The following is a 19,767-nucleotide window of genomic DNA, read 5'->3' as shown; positions in this document are numbered from 1 at the left end:
ACAGGCCTTGCCTCTAGCAGCTTTGTCCCCTGTGAGACACGAGCCTAAGACCTGGGCCGGGGAGAGGAAGTCCACAGCGTGTAGGGTGCCCTCAGGATGGGCTTGGATGGAGCTAGAGGACAGAGGCATCCTCATGAGTCGAGCCTAGGCACTCGAGGAGCTGGGCCCCAGGGGTGGGGATCCCCCTCCCCTCTCTCCCCTTCCTCCTTGAGTGAATCAGACACCACCCAGGTGTGAGTCAGCCAGGAGTGGCCCTGGGCATGCCTGGGCCACCTGTCAATCCACCTTCCTGGACGTCCCAGCCGGGGTGTCCCAGCCAGGTTCAAGGCCTGGGGAAATGTCCTGATCCATGGGCCTAGGACAGAGAAGTGGGCAAGGGGCTGGAGCAGGGGCTTTGTGTGCCTGGCTTCCTGCTGGACCATCTGCCTCAGAGGGGAACTCAAGGTCCCTCTCTGCAGTTACTTCTGGAGGCCTGGGTTTCCCATGTATGTGTCAGGCCCTGTAGCAACCCAGTAAGACAGGGACAGGGTGGTGACTGAGGCCTAGAGAGGTCAAATGTCCAGAGTGGTAGAGCCTGGCCTTGAACGGTGGTCTCTCTGCTTCCCCGTGCCTCATAGGTGGGCCTGCTGGGAGTCTGGTGGGTATAGGAAGGGAAGTCCTATATCCTGAGTAGAGCCAGCCCCGCAGCTCTGTGTTTGTCATGGGTCCTGGGTGGGGGAAGTTGTTACCACAGCCTAGTGTGCTGCACACTGTGTCTTGTTTTGAATTTCTGGGGCCTCTGGCTTGGCCCGGCCCTGGCATGGGAGCCTAGCTTGTGGCTGTGGGGTCAGACAGCTGTGGGTTCAGATCACACTCTTCTCCAGGCCAGGAAACCATGGACCAGTGACTTCCCTGCTCTAGGCCTCAGTTTCCTTGCCTGTGACAAGAGAGATGGGGATGATGGTCCCCGTCTCCTAGAGCTGGGCTGTGGACTTGGGAGGTCCAGCAGGAGATCTCTTGGCTCAGTGCCTGATGTGTAGCAGGTGTTCAGGAGGTGGGGAGCTGATATTAGGAGTTTTTGCAAGGCCTATTTTCTAGGGAGCATTTTCCCACTTCTTCTCCTGACCCTGGTTGACCTAACTTGATCCCTGACACCAGCAGGTCTTGATGGGTTTGGCCCAGAGCCACACCCACTGACTCCACACTTTGTCCAAATTTGACCATCCTTCCCTTGGCAGAAGGCTGGACTCAGCTGCCTCTTCCCTGGTACGGAGACTGGCAGTGAAGGGTCAGCCCACAAACCTTAGGGTCCCAGGTCACCTCATGCTTATGCCACGATCCCCTGAGCATGGCTGCGCTGTCTTGGCAGATTTCCCAGGGACCCTGCAGGGTCAGGAAGTGGGGGTGGGTTCCTGCAGGGGGGCCTGGGAGTGCAGACCACCCCTCATTTCCTGTGTGACCTGCAGCAAGTGCCTGGACTCCCTGAGTGTCCGTTGCCTGATCTGTGACATAAAGGAAGGAGGTTAATGCTTGAGAAGCACCTGGCACATGGGAGGGTACCTGGGAAACAGCCAGGCTGGACTGCACTGGGTGGTGGGGGCACCTTTGCCCAGGTGTGAGGGATTGGACCAGCACTTGGTCAAAGCCAGCAGTTTACTTTGGACCCCATCAGTGGCCTGCTTTCCACCTGTGTGCTGTAAGGGCAAGAGAGAGTGGCCATTGGCATTAGCTGGGAATCGCATTCACAGGTGTTTGCCTGGGCAGTTGCTCGAGCCGCCTGCACAAGCTGACTCTGGGTGCAGAATGCAGAGCAGGGAAGCCACGTGCCTGTGTCTGTAAAGCAGGGTGTCTGCACCTGCCCGTGGGGTTTTTTGAAGATCATTCTCACGGTTGCTTGGCTGGTGAGCGGCAGGATTCCAACCCAGGTGTGTCTGACTCCAGAATCCCTGCTCCTAAACCCCAACCCTTGCCCAGCAAGCCTGAGTGACCTGGCCAGTCCCCCTTCCCCACACTTTTCCATCTTGGGGTTTCCAAAGCCCTAGTAGGCTGTCTGCTCTGCTTGTTTGGGTCACATGCTGACCCCAGCCTCCACTCCGCCCACCCACCAATCCCTGAGCCCTTCGTAGGGGAGCAAAGAAGGTGTCTTAGGGCCGATGGGTGGCTACTGTGAGCACTCCAGTGCCGGGCAGCGTGGCTTGGCTTCTAGGAACTTCTTGCTGCCTCATCGTGGGAGGAGGGGCTGGCCGTGCCAGAACTGTAACTGCTTCCCCTGCACATAGCCCTGAACCCCTGGCAGCAGCCAGACGCTGCTGGACTGCCACGCTGGCTCTTCACCCCACAGCCCCTGGACGGGCGCCGGGGCTGCTCCCCGGGGTGGGCCCCTCTCCAGGCGACTGTATGCACGTCTCTTCGGGGAAGCACGGCAGATGTTGTCGATTTAAATTGTTTCCTTATTAGACTCTCTCTGCAGCCTGGGCTGGGTTTCATCAGCTGGGAACCTTGATTGCATCACCACAGCGCCAGCTCCTCCAGGAACCAGGCCAAGGACTGTTGGAGTGGGCGGGGCTGAGGAGGGGCAGGCAGGACGGCAGGGGGAGGGAGCTTCGTCTGGAGTCTTGCTCTGGTCCCCTCCTGTTACTGGGGCTGCATGGTAGGCATCCGAGTACCAGGCACCAGGAGCATAGCTGGGGCTGGGGGGTCCCTGGGGTCCCACACAGTTCTCACAGCTATGCTGACTCTTAGCTGGGGGCCCAGCTCCCTGTGTCAGAGTCACCTGGTGCTTGTTTAAAATGTCTTTCCAAGGCCTGCAGTACTGGTTCTCAACCAGGGGTGATTTGGAGACGATTTTGGTTGTCACACCTAGGGTTGGGCTGCTGGCAGGATGCTGCTAACCATCCTGCAGTGCACAGGACAGCCTGTGAGAAACAGAGATACCCTGGCCCCAAGTCTGCAGTCCTGGCAGGGCCTGCGGGGAATCTTTGCCTGCATCTGGGAAGCCCTGTCCTGCCGGGCCTTACTCCCTCTCTTTGCTTGTGAGATTGAGCAGCTGTTCCTTGCCAGGCTGGGGCACATGGTGGTGATTAGACATGTATTCACGAGCACATGCAACTGGGAAGATGAAGTGCTGAGGGTGGGTGTGGGGTCACACTGGAGCCCTGTCACGGGGGCTGGGCTGCCCCAGTAATACCCAGGGTTCCCTTTTCCTGACTTTCTGCCCCTGTGACAATTGCCAACCAGCCTATACACCTTTGCTCCAACTCCAGGGAGAGGCCCCGGTGGGCCTGTTTGGTTCTTGTCAGTGGGGACCCTGTGGGCCTGGCAGCCTGTGGCCAGGAGGTGGCTCCCACGGCACTGACCCCTGTCACCTGAGTGATGGAAACGGGGATTGCCGAGGCTGTGGGATCTTGCTGTTGCACTTAACTGGGCAGTGATGCTGGCCAGGCCTTGGCCAGGTGCTGGGGGTGTGGCAGTGAGATGTCCCTAAGGACTATGGAGCTCAGACTCTGGGGCAGCTCCTGCTGGGAGCTCCGAATTTCACTATCTGAGAAGCTGAGGACGGTGGCTCGTTTCGGCCTGGCCTGCCACCCTTCACAGGCTCTGAGGCCTCTTCAGTAGCCTTCAGCTGCTGGTAGCCTGGTGGGGCAGTGTCCCCTCCTCCAGGGGGTCCTTTTGCCTTCCTGCTTTTGAGGGGAGCAGACATGGGGGGGTGAAGGTGTGGGCTTGGTGTCACGACCCCTTGGGACAGCGTCCAGCCCTGTTGTTCTGTGACTTTGGACCTGTCCTGTCCCTCTCTGGATCTCAGTTTCTTTTTCTGTAAAATGGGAATGATAATGGCACACACCTCTTAGGAATATAGTAGAATTCAGTTGGTCATGCACATAAAACACAGGTCCTGCAAAAACAAGCTTGAAGAATGGGAGCTGTTTTTAACAGGAGGTGTTGATTAATTAAAGATGTGCTGTGGGGACCAGGGACGTGTTCAAGAGCAGGCCCTGGAGGAGGACACAGAGAAGGTCCTGCTTTATGCTAGCTCTGTCCTGGGCTCTGGGGAGATGGCGGTGCAGGCAGAGACGTGGTGCCCGTCTGCATGGGGTCCGAGGGTGAGACACGGTGGGGCAGATGCTAGGAAGATGTGGCCACATGGACACCTTGTTGACAGAGTTCTTTGCATCACTCCTCCGGCTGAGCAGTGGAGAAAGGAGCGGTGGCACCACAAAGTCACGGTGACAGCCGCATGTGATGAGGAGATTGCCCTTTTATAGAGGAAGTTGAGACTTACTGAGATGAGGCTTCCTGGTCACTTGAGTAGCCTCTTGTCTTCATCAGCCTGATCCTGCCGCACCCCCCGCCCCGGTCTTCTCTTGGCCCTTCCTGGGAGCCGCCTCCTAGCTTCTGGGTCTGCCCTGTGCCGTTCCCACTGCCTAGGACATCCTTCTCCCTGAATCTTCACCTAGCAAGCCTCAGCCTGCAGATCCCAGCCCTGATGTCACTGTCTGGGGAGCCTTCTCTGACTCCGGTCCCCAGGCCCCAGGTCAGGCCCCTTCTACTTCCACAGAGACTGGCAGCGGTTGTCAGTCGATTCCTGTGTGCTGTCTGTCCCCCACTCCACTAGGGGTGGAGCGCCCCACACCTGAGCCGACAGCCACAGCCAGTCTTTGTGGATGCATCATGGAAGCTCTGCTCAGGATTTGGGGCACAGGTCCTGTGCCTCCCACACTTCGAGGTGCAGCTTCCTGGAGTGGGCCAGAGGTCACTGGGCTGGCCTCCTGGGGGCAGGAGAGCTCCAGGGGAGTTCTGCCCGAGGAGGGCACAAGCGTGTTGGGGGTGCTCTGCTCTATTTCAGGACAGCCCAGAAATAGCTAGATTCTGCCACCGTGCTGGCCACAGCGGCTGCGGTAGGTGGAGGATCACCCTGCCTTGCTGAGATTTGCACGTCTAATTGTATATTTTAAAGCTAAAAACGAAACCCAGTCCCTGTAATTACCTGTCCTTGGCAGTGGGGAGCTGAGAAGCCGCCCTGAAAGCCTGGGCTGGGGAGGGCCAGGGCGCCCAGTCTTGCCAGCAGGTCCTGGCCCTGTTTGGCAGCGCCTTGGGAGGCGAGTGTGCGTCCAGGCCCTGAGCAGGTAGCTGGGGGCTCAAGTCCCTCTTGCTTGTGACCAACCCTCCTAACCCTTTTCTCATTTTTGGTTTCAATTTCAATTATGGAAACAACTCTTGGGCATAAACGAAGAACGTGGCCCTGATAACCCCTCCCCTGCCTCAGACCTGCTCTGAGCTCCTCCCCCTTCTGACCATCGTCCCCTCACGCCAGTGTGAATAAGCCACTTGGCCAGCCAGTCCGGAGTCCAGGGTTCTTCCCCCCCCCCCCCCCCGGGGGTTAAAACCATTTCCTTCTCTGGGCCCTGGTTTTTTTGTTTGTTTGTTTGTTTGTTTGTTTTTTGAGACAGAGTCTCGCTTGTTGCCCAGGCTAGAGTGAGTGCCGAGGCGTCAGCCTAGCTCATAGCAACCTCAAACTCCTGGGCTCAAGCAATGCCCGGCTAATTATATATATATATATATATTAGTTGGCCAATTAATTTCTTTCTATTTATAGTAGAGACGGGGTCTTGCTCTTGCTCAGGCTGGTTTCGAACTCCTGACCTCGAGCAATCCGCCCGCCTCAGCCTCCCAGAGTGCTAGGATTACAGGCGTGAGCCACTGCGCCCGGCTGGGCCCTGGTTTTGTCATCGTTAAATTCCTATTTGCGCCATGTTAGCTGGGCAAGCTGGGGGATGCACACTCTTACGTTTTCTTAAATAAACATTTAGCATTTGTCTTCATAGCTGCTCATTTGTTTTAGTTTTTTCATACTTTCCGGCCTTCTGAGACAGGTGGCTTGCTGTGCCTCTGGTCACCGGGGCCAGGCAGTGCTGGGCTGGGCTCTGCCTTCCTGGGGGTATTCTGCCAAGTGGCTCTTCGCCCTCGGGCCACATTGCAATCTCCAGGACTCCAGAGGAGTTAGTTCCCTCTGCTCGGCATGCTTTTAAAAAAAAGTTTCGACTGGTACTCCCAGTTCACAAAGAAAAAAAGACACAGTCCCCCCATCCTCATCCTTTCTCTCTGTCCTTCCATACTTACTTTAATCTGTAGACACTCCAGCAGCCAGAGATGGCCTTCATTTGCGATGTCACTCAGGCACCTCCCGTTTTCTCTGTGCACATCGACATTTATATAAGTCACTTTAAAAAAAATGAAACAGGGAAATGGGGTCGTGCTGTAGATTCTCTTCTGCATGTTGCTTCTCCTGTGGGTCCGATGGCTCTTTCCCTCTCTCTCGTCCCTTCTTCTGGCAGTTGTCTGCTTGGTGCCGTTTGAGCCATCCCCTCAAGCACGTTTGAGTTCTTCCTGTTTTCACCCAACTGTAATCGCTCCTGCCGTGGACGCCCGTTCCCACGTGGACGCCTGTGGTCGCCGGCATCTCCGCGAGGCCCCTTTGTGAGCTTGGGGCCAAGACTCCTTCTCCTGTCTCCTCGCCCACCACGTGCCTCACTGGCTCCTTGCTCCTTACACATGTCAGGCGCGTTCCCACCCCAGGGCCTTTGCACTTGCTGCCTCTCAAGCATGGGTTGTTCTGCCCCCAGCTGTCCGTGGGGCTCACTCTTTCCCTCCTTCAGCTCTTTGCTCAGCTGTCACCTTCCCATTAAGACCTTCCCTGGCCATCTGTCCCTTATGCCCCCTCACCTGGTCACTGCCTACCCCCTTCCCCAATTCCTTTTTTTTTTTCCTCCTTGATACAGAGTCTCACTTTGTTGCCCAGGCTAGAGTGAGTGCTGTGGCGTCAGCCTAGCTCACAGCAACCTCAAACTCCTGAGCTCAAGTGATCCTCCTGCCTCAGCCTCCCAAGTAGCTGGGACTACAGGCATGCGTCACTATGCCAGGCTAATTTACATATATATATACATATACACATATATATATATTTTTAGTTTGCCAATTAATTTCTTTCTATCTTTAGTAGAGATGGGGTCTCGCTCCTGCTCAGGCTGGTTTGGAACTTCTGACCTTGAGCAATCCTCCCACCTCAGCCTCCCAGAGAGCTAGGGTTACAGGCGAGCTACCGCGCCCAGCCCCCCCCCCCCCAGTTCCTTTTTCTTCATAGCACCTACGACCTCCTGGCATGCGTTTGCCTGGTTTTGCCTGTCTCCTACCCAGAGTATAAGCCCCTTGCAGGGGACAGTTCCTGTCCACTTCGTTTGCTGCTTATGTCCCTAGGGCCTTCGGCAGGGACAGGTGGTGGGTGCTTAATGAAAGGTTTCTGAGTGAATTGAGTCTCTGAGATTTCCTCACCCCTGGCCTGGCCAGCTGCAGCCTGGGGCTCCTGCTGTCTGCTTTGCACCCTCCCCCGTGCTCCGGCCCTGAGCCTGTGTGCGTCTCCCCTCCCTGCCCTGTGCCTGGGACCCATGCCACCCACCTGAGGTGCCCAGCCGCTTCCTACCAGAGGAGCCCTGGGTCTGGTGGGAGGCTTGTGGACCCTGAGGAGGCTGCAAACTATGACCTGGTAGAACACGGGCTGTGGACATGGAATGGCCTAGAGTCAAGACTGGCTCTGCTGCCAGCAGCTCTGAGCCTCACTTCCCTCATATGTAGAGTGGGCCGTGGTGACTGGCAGCCACCTTTCTGTGTTGAGTTCCGGGTGGCACACAGCGGGCCCTCGGGAGTAGCCACTGCCGCAGTGTTTATTTCACCCTTGCTGTGGCCTCCTAGGCTGGGCCGGGCGAGGCTGCTAGCTTCTTCCCGAGGGCGTGGTGGCATGGGATAGGTGATGGTTGGAGCCCTGTGGAAACGGGGCTGCCCGCGCTGGTCATGGGATCCCGTCCTGGGCTCACCTTCCCGAGGGAGGGCATGTGCCCGTTACCTGAGAGGGCTCCACGTGGCTTTCTCTGGCCTGGCCCTGGAACCACAAATGGGCCTCAGGCTTTCTGGCCGGCATTCCCATGGCAGACTCTGAAAGGGGAAGGGCCGAAACCCACAATTCACCACCAGCTTTTGTTCCCAGACGCTAATCCTAATTCCTGGGTATTTCAACACACCTATAATGGCGAGCTTCCTCCTTAGGCCACCAGCAGCTGCCCCCAGCTCCTAGCCAGGGTGGGGGCATGAGGTCCACATGGGCACGTGGTGGCTCCCAGCTGCCCCGCTCTCAAGCTTGGCCCCCTGGCTGCCTGGGAAGCGTCTGTTCTCCTTGCCCTTCTACCCGCCCTTCCCGAGGCTGCTCTTAGCCTCTGCCTGAGCCACAGTCCATGGGGGCGATGGAGCTGCTGTCAGAGTAGACGCAAAGTCTTCACTGCAGCCTGGGGCCTGGCAGACCCTCACCCCTGCTTCCTTACCCTCACCCTCACCCGCTCTGCTCTCCCCTCAACTCCTCTTCAGCCACTGGCCTCCCTGCTGTTTGCATTTGCCAAGTACTCCTCTACCGAAGGGCCTTTGCACTTGTTCGCTCCTCTGGATGGCCCTTCCCCCTTTGTTCAGCTCCAGTCCTCACTTCCCTCCAAGCCTTGCTCAGATGTCACTGCTGTGAGGGCCTTCCCTAAGCACCTGTCTGAAGTAGCGTCCCCCTTCTCATCTCTACTCCCGCCGCCTTTCCTGCTGTCTTCTCCATTTTCTTTTTATCTGACCTACCAGGTATTTGGGTTTTGGTAACAGTTTTATTGAGATACAATTCACATACCACACAATTCACCCATTGAAAGTGACAATTCAGCGGTTTTCGGTATATTCACAGAGTTGTACAACCATCGCCATCGTCACAACCAATTTTAAGACGTTCTCATCACCACAGAAAGAAACCCACACCCATTACCAGTTATTCCCATCAACTTCCCCGTCCCCCGCCACCAGTGTACCAGTCGCCTATCCTGGGCATTTCACATAAATGAAATCATACACTGTGCAGCCCTCCCTGGCTGGCTGCTCTCACCTGGCATCATTTTTCGAGGTTGACCCATAGCGAGGCATGTACAAGCGTTTCTTTTTATTCCCGAGTAACACTCCACGGTCTGGCCAGACCACATTTTATTTGTCCATTCACTGGTTCTCTAGCCCTGACCTTTCCGCTTGTCCCATCTTGGAGCTCGGGGGTTGCTGGGGCTCAGCCTCCTGACAGGGCGGCAGCGTATGGTGGCCGAGTTCCCTCAGTCCCCAGCGTCTTCATCAGATGAGGCACATCTCACAGAGACGCCAGGCCCTTGCGGGGCTCCCCTCACTGCGTGCTCCCGGGTGCCCATGACAGGGGGGTGGGGATGCCGTGCCCAGGTCTGCCTGACCCAAGTCCTGCTGCCCCTTGTCGCAGCCTTGGCAGGAGCACGGGACTTCCCTTGGCCACGTCCTCAAAGCCTCGTGGAGCCCGGCGTGGTTGCCTGGAGGGGGCTTCTCACAGCGGGTGAGGCCTGGGGGCTTTCGTTGCCCCAGGAAACGGGACTCCCTCCTTGTTCTTGCTGCCCCCTCGCCCTGGAACCGCCTCCCCCGCCTGGCTTCTCCCCACTTGTCATTTGGGCCTGAACTTGAATGTGACCTCCCTGCAGCGGTCACCTTCCCTGACTCACCCCTTCCCCTGCCCCCTCCAGGTGACACTGAGTCATCACTGGGTGGATGTAGTCCGCGGCAGTGGCTCACTGCCCAGCGCCTGCTTGGCACTCAGAGGCCTGGGCAGGGCCTCGGGTGCATGACAGGCGCTGCTGGCCCCGCCAGTGCCACGGGTTCCCCCGCCAAGGTCCCTGAGCTCCGCACCTGCGAGTTGAGGTGATGGCTGAGGAGCCCTGACTCTGAAATCATACAGTCCTGGGTTCAAATCCTGCTTTGCCAGTCACTGGGGATGCGAGCTTGGGTGGGTGTAGGGTGGCTTCCTCCCAGTGCCCTCAGCCCTAGAAGGGGGTGGCAGAGGGCCCACCTTGCACGGCTGCCGTGAGAAGCAAACGCCAAAGCTCAGGTGATGCTTAACTGCCACCCTCTCTGACCCTCCACCCTCAGGCCCCAACCTGGCAGTTAGCCCAAGTTCCCCGGGTCACCCAGGGTGTGAAGAGGTCACTTCCTCAGCTGTCCCCTTGGCCTTTCCGGTTAGGTGGGACGGGCTGGAGATAGCGTCTCTCACACCACCGCCTCCCTTCCTTAGCACCGGCTCTGCCAGGCGGCCGTGGGGGACGGGAGCGGCAGGGAGGCAGAGCGCTCTCTGCCACATGCTCCGCCACCCCCAGATCCTGCCGAGCCCCTGCAGCAGCTGGAGAGGCTCGGCTGAGCCGCTCCCACCTGCTCCCACTCTCCCCGGGGCACAGAGCACCTCCTCATTAAAGGGGTGCTAAATTTCTTAGTTGGGGGGAACTTGAGGGGCTGGAACGCCAGGCGGCCAGTTAGTGTCGGGGCAGCTGAGGGCCCTGGTTGCTGTCTGCACGGAGCCAGGCTGCTCGGGTTAAACCCCTGTCCCCTTCCTGGTGGTGGCCTTGGTGAAGGTCTTCACGCCCAGTGCTCCTGGTTTCTTTGCACGTGGAACTGGGCTGAGATGGCAGCTGACCTGGAGGGTATTCGCAGGGGTGTGGCACAAGCTCCTATCCCCAGCACTGGGAGCAGGCTCTGGGGACCGCTGGCTTTTGTAAAGTTCTTTGAGCAGTGCCAGCACACAGGAGGCGCTGTGTGCGTATTAGCCATGGTGGTTACTGTCGTCCCTGTTACCAGCGGTGAAGAAGGGGGCTCTGGAGTCAGGAGGAACTGGGCTTAGAGCCCAGCGCAGCTGTTTCCCGGCTGGCTGACACTGGGCAGCATGCCTCAGTCTCTGCACCTGTGAAATGGGCTGAGCATCGTCCTGGCTGGGAAGACTGTTGTGACGGTCACCTGAGGTGGTTGGCTTGAGCCTGGCTCATAGTCACAGAGCAGGGTGGAGGGGCAGTGCTGGGAGCAGAGGGCAGCTCAGCAGCTTATTTGCTCCTTGGCGAAGGGGGCGGCTGCCCCAGCCTGGCCTCATCCTGGCCTTGTGTTTTGTACTTTTTAGTACATGGGTTTTTTTGTTGTTTTTACGATTACACATGTCCATTCTTGTGAAAATATAGTTACTTTGTGCCACAAAGTGAGAAGTGAGAGCTCCCTTCCTCACTCCCACCAGCGAGTGGGTTAGGGTTAGGGTCAGGGTCAGTAGCACTCTGGCAGCACTCTCGCCCCGTCCCAGTACCTTACGGGTCCCCTGGCTGTGATCCGTACTTTGTACTTGCGCTCACGTCTCCCCTCTGGCCTGCAGGGAGGAGGTGCAGGAGAACTGCGTGCGGTGGCGGAAGAGGTTCACCTTTGTGTGTAAGATGAGCGCCAACCCGGCCACGGGCCTGCTGGACCCCTGCGTCTTCCGCGTGTCCGTGCGCAAGGTGAGGCTGGCCCAGGGCGAGGGTGGGTGTGGGGCCTGGGGGCTTCAGGCCCCTCCCCTGACTTGTCCCCCCCACCAAGAAAAATGGGGGAAGTTGCTCTGCCCTTTTTCTTGTCCGCCCTCAAATTTGGGGAGATTTGGGGAGACACAGGAGGTCCCTGGGACTCCCTAGTCACCCTGCTGCTATGTCTCCCTCCCTGTGCAGGAGCTGAAAGGCGGGAAGGCTTATTCCAAGGTAAGAGGGGCTGTGTGAAGGGGCAGTGGGATGGGACGGGGCAGCGTGGGATGGGCATGAGGGAAGCTTCCAGAAGGACTTCCAGTCCTGTCTCTGCCCCAAACAGGAGACAGTCAGCCCTGCATGAGATGTGTTTTTTTGGAAATATCTTTATTGATAAGTCTTTGCAGTCCATATAAAGGCAGCACATGCTCATTGTAACACAAATGATACAAAAGTTCATAGAGCAGAGGGGCTGGTTTCTGTCCCCTTCCTCTCCCCAGGACCTCACCATTGGGATGTGTTAGGATCTTTCCAGACCTTTTTATTTATTTATTTTTTTGAGACAGAGTCTCGCTTTCTTGCCTAGGCTAAAGTGAGTGCCGTGGCGTCAGCCTAGCTTACAGCAACCTCAAACTCCTGGGCTCAAGCGATCCTCCTGCCTCAGCCTCCCGAGTAGCTGGGACTACAGGCATGAGCCACCATGCCTGGCTGATTTATATATATATATATATTAGTTGGCCAATTAATTTCTTTCTATTTTTATGGTAGAGACGGAGTCTCGCTCTTGCTCAGGCTGGTTTTGAACTCCTGACCTTGAGCAGTCCGCCCGCCTCGGCCTCCCAGAGTGCTAGGATTACAGGCGTGAGCCACTGCGCCCGGCCTTTCCAGACCTTTTAAGAAAAAAAAAAAATTATGAAATTACCATACATGCAGAGCAGTGAATTAAAAATACATGCATGTAGTTTAGAGAAGTGTAAAATAAGCAGCCTTTATGTGTACTTCTGTGCATGCAAACAATAGGATTTTTAAAATACACAGGTATACAGATTTGCAGCTTGGGTTTTTTTTTTTTTTTTTTTTTGAGACAGAGTCTCGCTTTGTTGCCCAAGCTAGAGTGAGTGCCGTGGCATCAGCCTAGCTCACAGCAACCCCAAACTCCTGGGCTCAAGCAATCCTCCTGCCTCAGCCTCCTGAGTAGCTGGTACTACAGGCATGTGCCACCATGCCCGGCTAATTTTTTCTATATATATTACTTGGCCAAGTAATATATATTTCTTCTATTTATAGTAGAGACAGGGTCTCGCTCTTGCTCAGGCTGGTTTTGAACTCCTGACCTCGAGCAATCCTCCCACCTCTGCCTCCCAGAGTGCTAGGATTACAGGCGTGAGCCACCACGCCCGGCCCTGCAGCTTGGTTTTTTATGTAGCCAGTACATCGTGGGCATCTTTTTGTGTTATCACCAATTTCCATGTGCTTTCTAATGACAGCAACATCCCATTGCGTGGTGGTGACGGTTGGTTGACTCAGCCAGTCCCGGCTGTGGGACATCTGTGTTGTTGCCAGGGTTTCACTGCACCCACAGTCAGGCCCTGCATAGTAAAACCTTTTCTGCTGGGTAAAGAGAAGACAGCTCTGGCTTTGAATCAGCCTGCTTTGCCCTCAACCCTTCCTCTCTGTGGGGGACCCTGGGCATCCCCCTCCCCTCTTGGCTGCTGGGATGCTAGCCCAGTGGCAGGAACGGTGGAAGGCCTGCGGGGGGGCGCTGCATGGGGCGCGGCCCTTCCCGCTCGTCAGAGCTCAGGAACTCTGCGGCTGGGCTGTGCACCCTGCCCTGGCCCAGGGTGTGACATCCCTCTCCAGAAGCTGGGGGCAGGGTGGCTAGAACTGGGCTTGGAGGGTGCTGAAATGGAAATTTCTCCTGTTGATTCATGTGGGTGAGGACAGCCACCCAAATGGGAAAGAAACAACTGGGAACAGCCAAGAGCATCTTATCTCCACCAGCAAACGCTTTTGGGGCATTAGCACCTGTCAGAAGCTGCCAGGCCCCTTCCCCTCTGCTCTGTAATTGAACTCCTGCTGCTGGCTTTACTCCCGTTGGACAGAGGAGGAGACCAAGGCCCGGCGAAGTGGTGGGACATGGCGCTGATCTGGCCTAGTTCAGTCCTATCCGTTGGGCTAGCCGTGTGGCCCTGGGCAAGCCTCTTGCCCTCCGTGAACTGAGTTTCCTCCCAGGGTGAATCAGTGGCAGAGCTGGGACCTGAACTCAGTTCCCTGATCCTGAACTGTGTGCCCCTAACACAGCAACAGAGACTTGTACACAGCAGGCCTTGATAAACATCCCTGATTGGTTTGGTTTTCCTCCACGTCCCCAAGCCTGGCACCACCTCACCTGCCATCTCGGGGCCTTCCTAGCTCATGCCTGCTGCTCACTTTCTCCCACTTCCCTCCCCACCCCTCGCTCCTCTCCCGGACTGGCATCAGAGGAGGCCCCCACCAGGGGGACTTCCCTGGGGTCCGTGCCCCTCCCCCCATCCTGCCACCCCACCATCCAGTTCCCACGGGCCTTGCCTCCTTCCCTGCCTGCTTGCCTGGCAGCTCCCGACAGCACGGCCTTGTTTCCCAGGGAACAATGCATCTGTGTCACAGACAACAATGTCCTTTCATGTTGGGCGCACTGGCCCCAGTGCACGCTGGGACACGACACAAAGGGTGCTTTGTGCAGCTCAGGGATGTGAGCTCCTGGCTTCGCCACGTTGGGGCTGCCGACCCGGGCCCTCTGTCCTTGGGTCTCAATTATGCAACAGTCAGTCAGGGCTGTGGGGCGGGTCTAGGGACTTTGCCTGTCTTCCCCTCCCCCACTTCTGCCAAGCTCCCCTCTGGGAGTCTGCCAGCTGGGAGCCCACACTCCCTGCAGCCTCCCACGCGCCTCTTCCCTCCTAGCTGGGCTTCGCCGACTTGAACCTGGCTGAGTTTGCGGGCTCGGGCTCCACGGTGCGCTGCTGCCTGCTGGAGGGATATGACACGAAGAACACCCGCCAGGACAACTCCATCCTCAAGGTACCAGGGCCCCTGCTACCTCTTCCGCCCCCCACCAAGGGGTGGGGACAAACCCAGCTCCCCGTCAGAGTCTCCTGGAGGGTTGTTGGCAATTCAGGTTCCCACCTGGGCAGGCAGCGAGAGACCCTGGGATCAGGAAACCACTATCAGAGGCCTGGCTGGGCTACGGGCCTCAGTTTACCCACAGTGGTCAGAGGGTGGACTCTGACAGTCTCTTTAAGGGTTTAGTGAGCACTTTGGGTGAGGTCAGCTGCACTGAGGGCTGGCCGGCCCTGAACTTGTGATGTGCCGACAGCAGCCCCGTGGGTGTGTGTCTGATTAGTCCCGGCTGTGCACAGGAGAGAGTTGAGACACAGAAGTCATTTTCTTGGGGTCACACACAGAGTTGGCCCTTGGTCCCCAGCCCTCTGCCTCCTCGGCCTACCTCCTAACCAGGCCTCACATGACACAAGGCAGCCCGGCTCCTGCGGAGGATCAGCGAGCATAGTGGCTGCTGAGGGCCTGACAGAGACCTGCCTTGGCTGGCCACCTGCAGGTGTCCAAGACAGCTGCCTCTATAGCCTCTTGGGAACAGAGATGTCTGGGTGTCCACTGCCAGCACGTCTGTCTTCCTTTGTTTCCTCACCTAGAAAACAGGCCTGTCCTGACGCCACCTCTGCAAGCCGACCCAGCGGGAGCGCATTGAGTCTGGAGCAGAGCTGGGCGGGAGGTAGTGGGCAGGGGCTCTGGCACCTTCTAGACCCTTTGACCACTTACAAGAGGTCCAGGCTAATGGTTGTGGTGGTCAGGGCCTTTCAAACTCCCCCACAGTGTCTCCATGTCCTCTTAATCAGGCCAGATCAAGGGGGTGGGGGACAGGTGGCATTGGGTTCAGGCCAGCTCCCCCATGTTCTGTCTGCAGGTCTTTGGGTCTCACTTCCCTTCTCTGAGTCTGGGTTCCCTGGTCTGCAGCCTGGGGCTGTCGTCTACTCTAGGCTGCTGTCGTGGCCAACTGAAATCATCCATAAAAAGCCTCAACCCAATGGCCCACCGTGTCATCAGCGGTGGGAGCTGAGCACCTTTCCTGCCCAGTCACCCTTTGTCTGTTGCTCCTCTCAGCCCAGATTTTAGCATCCAAACCTTGCCATGTTTGGGCCATTGCCAACATCTTTGCCCAAGTGAGTTAACTTTGTCATGGCTTTGTGCTTTGCTTTATGCGGCAAACTTTCACCCGAGTCAGACTCGTGAGCCCCCACCCTGCCCACCTTGTCAGGTGCCTGAAGCTTCCCCACCCCAACCCCATGTGGGGCTTTTCAGGCCCCCTCCTGGCTGTACCCCTCACGCAGGATGGAGGTGAACGCGCGGCCCCATGCCTGAGGCACTCTCAGTCTCGTCATCGGCCTGAAGTGACTGTAGCTACCTCTGGCTGCACGGTCGCTCTGCCAGGCACCGGGCAAAGCTCAACCCTCATCTCACTGCGCCTTCCCCACAGCCCCGCCAGGCAGGCCTTGGGGTCATCTCCATCCTCCACACGAGGCTCAGAGGGGTTAGGTGACTTTGCCATGACCCTCCAGCCAGGAAGGTGCAGAGACAGGGCCAGGAGGCTGCTGGGGGCTGTGCCTGGGCTGGGTGGGGCTGGCCGAGACCTCGCTGATTCTTCCCCTTCCTGTAGGTCACCATCGGCATGTTCCTGCTCTCTGGGGACCCCTGCTTCAAGACGTGAGTGCTGGCACAGGCGGCAGGAGGGCTGGGGGACGCGGACTCTTGGGCTCCCCTGTGCATCTGGTCCTGAGCTGGGCACCGTAGTCACACCCATCTGTCTTCTCAAGGCCACCGTCCACTGCCAAGTCCATCTCCATCCCGGGCCAGGATTCGTCCCTGCGGCTGACGTGTAAGGGTGGCGGGACAAGCGGCGGTGGCAGCAGCAGCACCAGCTCCCTGACAGGGTCCCGGCCTCCCAAACCCCGGCCCACCATCCTCAGCTCAGGTACCGCCCCCTCTGCCCGCCCCTCCGCTACAAGCAGCGGGTCCCCTTTCCCCTGGGAGATGCTTGCTGAGAGGAGGGAGGTGGTGTGATGGTGTTTGTGTCCGCGCTGCCACTGCGTGGATGCGGCCTGAACACTCACGAGTGCTGGCCGCGACACTGGGCCTGGAATGCCTGCAGCGCCCTGAACCGAGAGTTGACGTGGCCTCCCTGCCCATGTGGTCCTCAGTCTATCAGGAGAGACAGGCGTTAATCAAGCCATAAATAAATCCCATGCACGTCTATGTACAGAGGTGTCCAGAGGTGGGGGAGACAGGCACAGAAGGCGGGATCCGTCGGAGACCAGGGCCAGCTTCCCCGAGCAGGTGGCGTCTGGGGCTAGGTCTCCACGTACTTGGCAGAGGGACGGGCTGGGAGCTCTTGCTCTCCCGCTTGCTGTGTGACCTTGACTGGCCAGTTCGCCTCTCCGAGTCTCAGTGTCCTCTGGAAGGTGGGATTGGGAATAGTAATTACAGTTTAGGTTGCTTTGGGGCTTAACCAAGCAAATGTGGTACCTGCTGGCGCGTAGTAGGCGGTAGCTACCGCGTTTGTGTTAAAGTAGCATCATTACTAAAGTTGTTAAGAAGCCTGAATCCCCAGAGGAGACAGCGTAGCAATTAGGAGGTGGTGCTGCCGGGAGAGGAGGCTCTGGCCCGCCCCCAAGTGTTGGTTGTGTCCCGTAATCTGAAACAGGGCCCCCAGGCTGATGAGTGAGCGAGCCAGCCTGTGCCAGCCTGTGGCAGCTCCGCAGCTGCTTGCTGGGTGATTCCATCCTGGGGGCTGGGGGTGGTGAGGGACCTTCTGACCTGGGCCCTGGCCGAGCCAGCCAGGGGAGGCCCCAGGCAGTGAGTGGGGCTCCCCTGCAGTTACTCCTCCAGCCCCAGACGGGGCCCAGAGGGGAGCTCCCTCTGGGACCAGGCCTCTCCCAGGCAGGTGGGATTTAAGCACCCATTTACTTATGTGGCTGGCTCCTTCCTCCCCGGGTGCAGAGAGCCCATTGGGGGCTTGCAAAGCCACGTGGATGTGGTGGTCACAAGGGTAGGCCTGGGCTGCATGCCGGCAGCGTGTGCTCCTCTCTGAAGAGGGTGAGGATGGGCCCTTCCTGTGTCGCCGGGAGGGCTGGCGGGTGGGGATTCAGAGCACTGGGTGGGTCCTGCCTGGCCCCACGTGCCTCCTGCTGGGGAATGCCAGGAAAGTTTGTTTTGAAGTTGGGCTTATGGGTGACTTGGGACTTCAGGCCAGCCTGCTCCCCTCCCCTTCTCCACGTCCCCTCCCTCTGTTTGCCACAGGGCCTTTGTGCTGCTCGCTCTGTCGGGAAGGCCTTTTCCCTGATGCCTTATCCGGCTCCCTCCCTCCCACGTCCTGAACGGCTTGGCATTAAGGCCATCTCCTTGGAGAAGACTTCCCTCAGGTCCCCAGACTAGGCCAGGCCCTGGACACGCACTGCTCCCTGCTCTGCTGCTCACCGCAGGTGTGGGTGACAGTGGCCCGGTTTTGTTCAGCATCCTGCCTCTGAGCCCCAGGCACTCCTCACAAGGAGGTCCCCAGCTGGTATCTCTGGAATGAACAACCTAGGTTCAGAGGGTGACCTGTGGCTCAGGGACTCAAGCAGGTTGCTGCTCCTCTGAACCTCAGTTTTTCAGTCTGTTAAATGGAAATGCATGGTGCTCCCATAGGAGGCTGAGTAAGGGGACAGTGTGAAGGGTGAGGTGGCACCACTGGGTAAGCCCGGCCCCTCCCCCATTCTGCCTCCAGGGCTGCTGGAGGAGCCAGACCACAACCTGTCCAGCCCCGAGGAGGTGTTCCACTCGGGCCACTCCCGCAACTCCAGCTACGCCAGCCAGCAGTCCAAGATCTCCGGTGAGTGGCTGCCTGGCCCTGCCCCTGTGGCCTGCTGTGTCCCTGGCATCCGCCATATGACCCTCCCTCCCCCCTCCCCCACCAGGCTACAGCACAGAGCACTCTCGCTCCTCCAGCCTCTCGGACCTGACGCACCGCCGGAACACGTCCACTAGCAGCAGCGCCTCCGGTGGCCTCAGCATGACCGTGGAGGGCCCTGAGGGCAGTGAGCGGGAGCACCGGCCGCCCGAGAAGCCGCCACGGCCCCCACGGCCCCTGCATCTGTCGGACCGCTCGTTTCGGTGGGTCCCATTGGTCTGCTCCCTGGGAACAGACCCCTCCCAGTGGCTCCCTGAACCTCTCCTGCTTTACCTGTGCCACAAGGGCAGTAGGGTCCCTACTTCAGAGGCTTGGGTGGTGATGGTTCAACCAGGGCTCAGCCCTGTGCGTCCGTGACTGCCGTTTGTCAAGAGCATGGCCTGTGGGCCAGACAGCCCTGGGGTTGAGCCTTGGATCCACCGCTTACATGCTGTGTGGCCTTGGGCAAGTTACTTAGCCTCTCAGTGCCTGGCGTCCTCATCTATAAAACTGGATAACAGCCTCCTCACCCCAGCGTGCTTGTGAGGGTTGAATGAAGCACAACGGGGGACGTGCATAGAAAAGTGCTGTAGCTCTTCGCCGTTGTTCCGTTGTGCTTGTTGCTGCCTTACTGTCATGACTGTGCCCCACCCCAGGCGGAAGAAGGACTCGGTGGAGAGCCACCCGACCTGGGTGGATGACACGCGGATCGACGCAGATGACATTGTGGAGAAGATCATGCAGAGCCAGGACTTCACAGAGGGCAGCAACACAGAGGGTGAGCTGCCTGTGCCTCTCGGGCTGGGAGGGTGTCGCCCGCTCCAGGGGCTGCCCTTGCCCTGCTCAGCCTCCATCCTCCCTTGTGTCTCCACAGACAGCAACCTCCGGCTGTTCGTGAGCCGTGACGGCTCCGCCACGCTGAGTGGCATCCAGCTGGCCAACAGGTAGGGGCAGAGGTTCGGGGAGGGGTCACAGGGCAGCCGTGGGGTGCGGCAGTGACAGCTGTCCCCACGGCCCCCTGCCCTGGCTGTGATGAGCTAGTGCTGGGGTACAGCTGTGGACAACGCAGGTTGCGCCCACGTGACAGTTCGTAGCGTGCCCTCTCCTACGCCCTCACTCGGAGCACGTTACCGTGTGCCTGGCTCGCTGCGTCCCCTTGGCTCGCTGGATGAATGAATGAGGGAGGGAGGGAGTGAAGGAGCCTCCCACGTGCGGACTGTGCTGAAGGCGTCCCCCGTGTTGCTGTGGGGTGGGTAGGGAACATCCGGACTCAGAGCAGGATGGCCTTGGCCGGGCTCTGGGCAGCGGCCCTGCTGCCCCCTGCTGGCCGAGGCCTGAAGTTGCAGCCGCCATCTCCCAGCTTGCCTCCTGGGCTGCTCTGGTTGGGGTGGGCAGGAAGAAAACAGGGCGACTCCGTTGAGGTTTGTAAACACC

The 19,767-nt window shown here is 58.4% G+C and overlaps 1 protein-coding gene across 1 annotated transcript in view; it reads left to right on the top strand.

Annotated features, from left to right (window-relative positions):
* Positions 1-19,767, top strand: part of EEIG1 (estrogen-induced osteoclastogenesis regulator 1) — a 34,219-nt gene that overhangs the window by 11,265 nt on the left and 3,187 nt on the right. The window contains exons 2-10 of the mRNA XM_012772044.2: positions 11,240-11,360; positions 11,565-11,594; positions 14,298-14,414; positions 16,066-16,112; positions 16,223-16,380; positions 18,172-18,276; positions 18,362-18,557; positions 18,990-19,111; positions 19,208-19,277. Of these exons, the coding sequence (XP_012627498.1) occupies positions 11,240-11,360; positions 11,565-11,594; positions 14,298-14,414; positions 16,066-16,112; positions 16,223-16,380; positions 18,172-18,276; positions 18,362-18,557; positions 18,990-19,111; positions 19,208-19,277 (966 nt within the window). The remainder of the gene's footprint in view (positions 1-11,239; positions 11,361-11,564; positions 11,595-14,297; positions 14,415-16,065; positions 16,113-16,222; positions 16,381-18,171; positions 18,277-18,361; positions 18,558-18,989; positions 19,112-19,207; positions 19,278-19,767) is intronic.

The sequence above is a fragment of the Microcebus murinus genome, chromosome 12 (genome assembly GCF_040939455.1).
Source record: "Microcebus murinus isolate Inina chromosome 12, M.murinus_Inina_mat1.0, whole genome shotgun sequence".
Lineage (NCBI taxonomy): Eukaryota > Metazoa > Chordata > Mammalia > Primates > Cheirogaleidae > Microcebus > Microcebus murinus.
The sequence above is the reverse complement of the archived record's forward strand: the minus strand, read 5'-3'. Positions and strand labels throughout refer to the sequence as shown.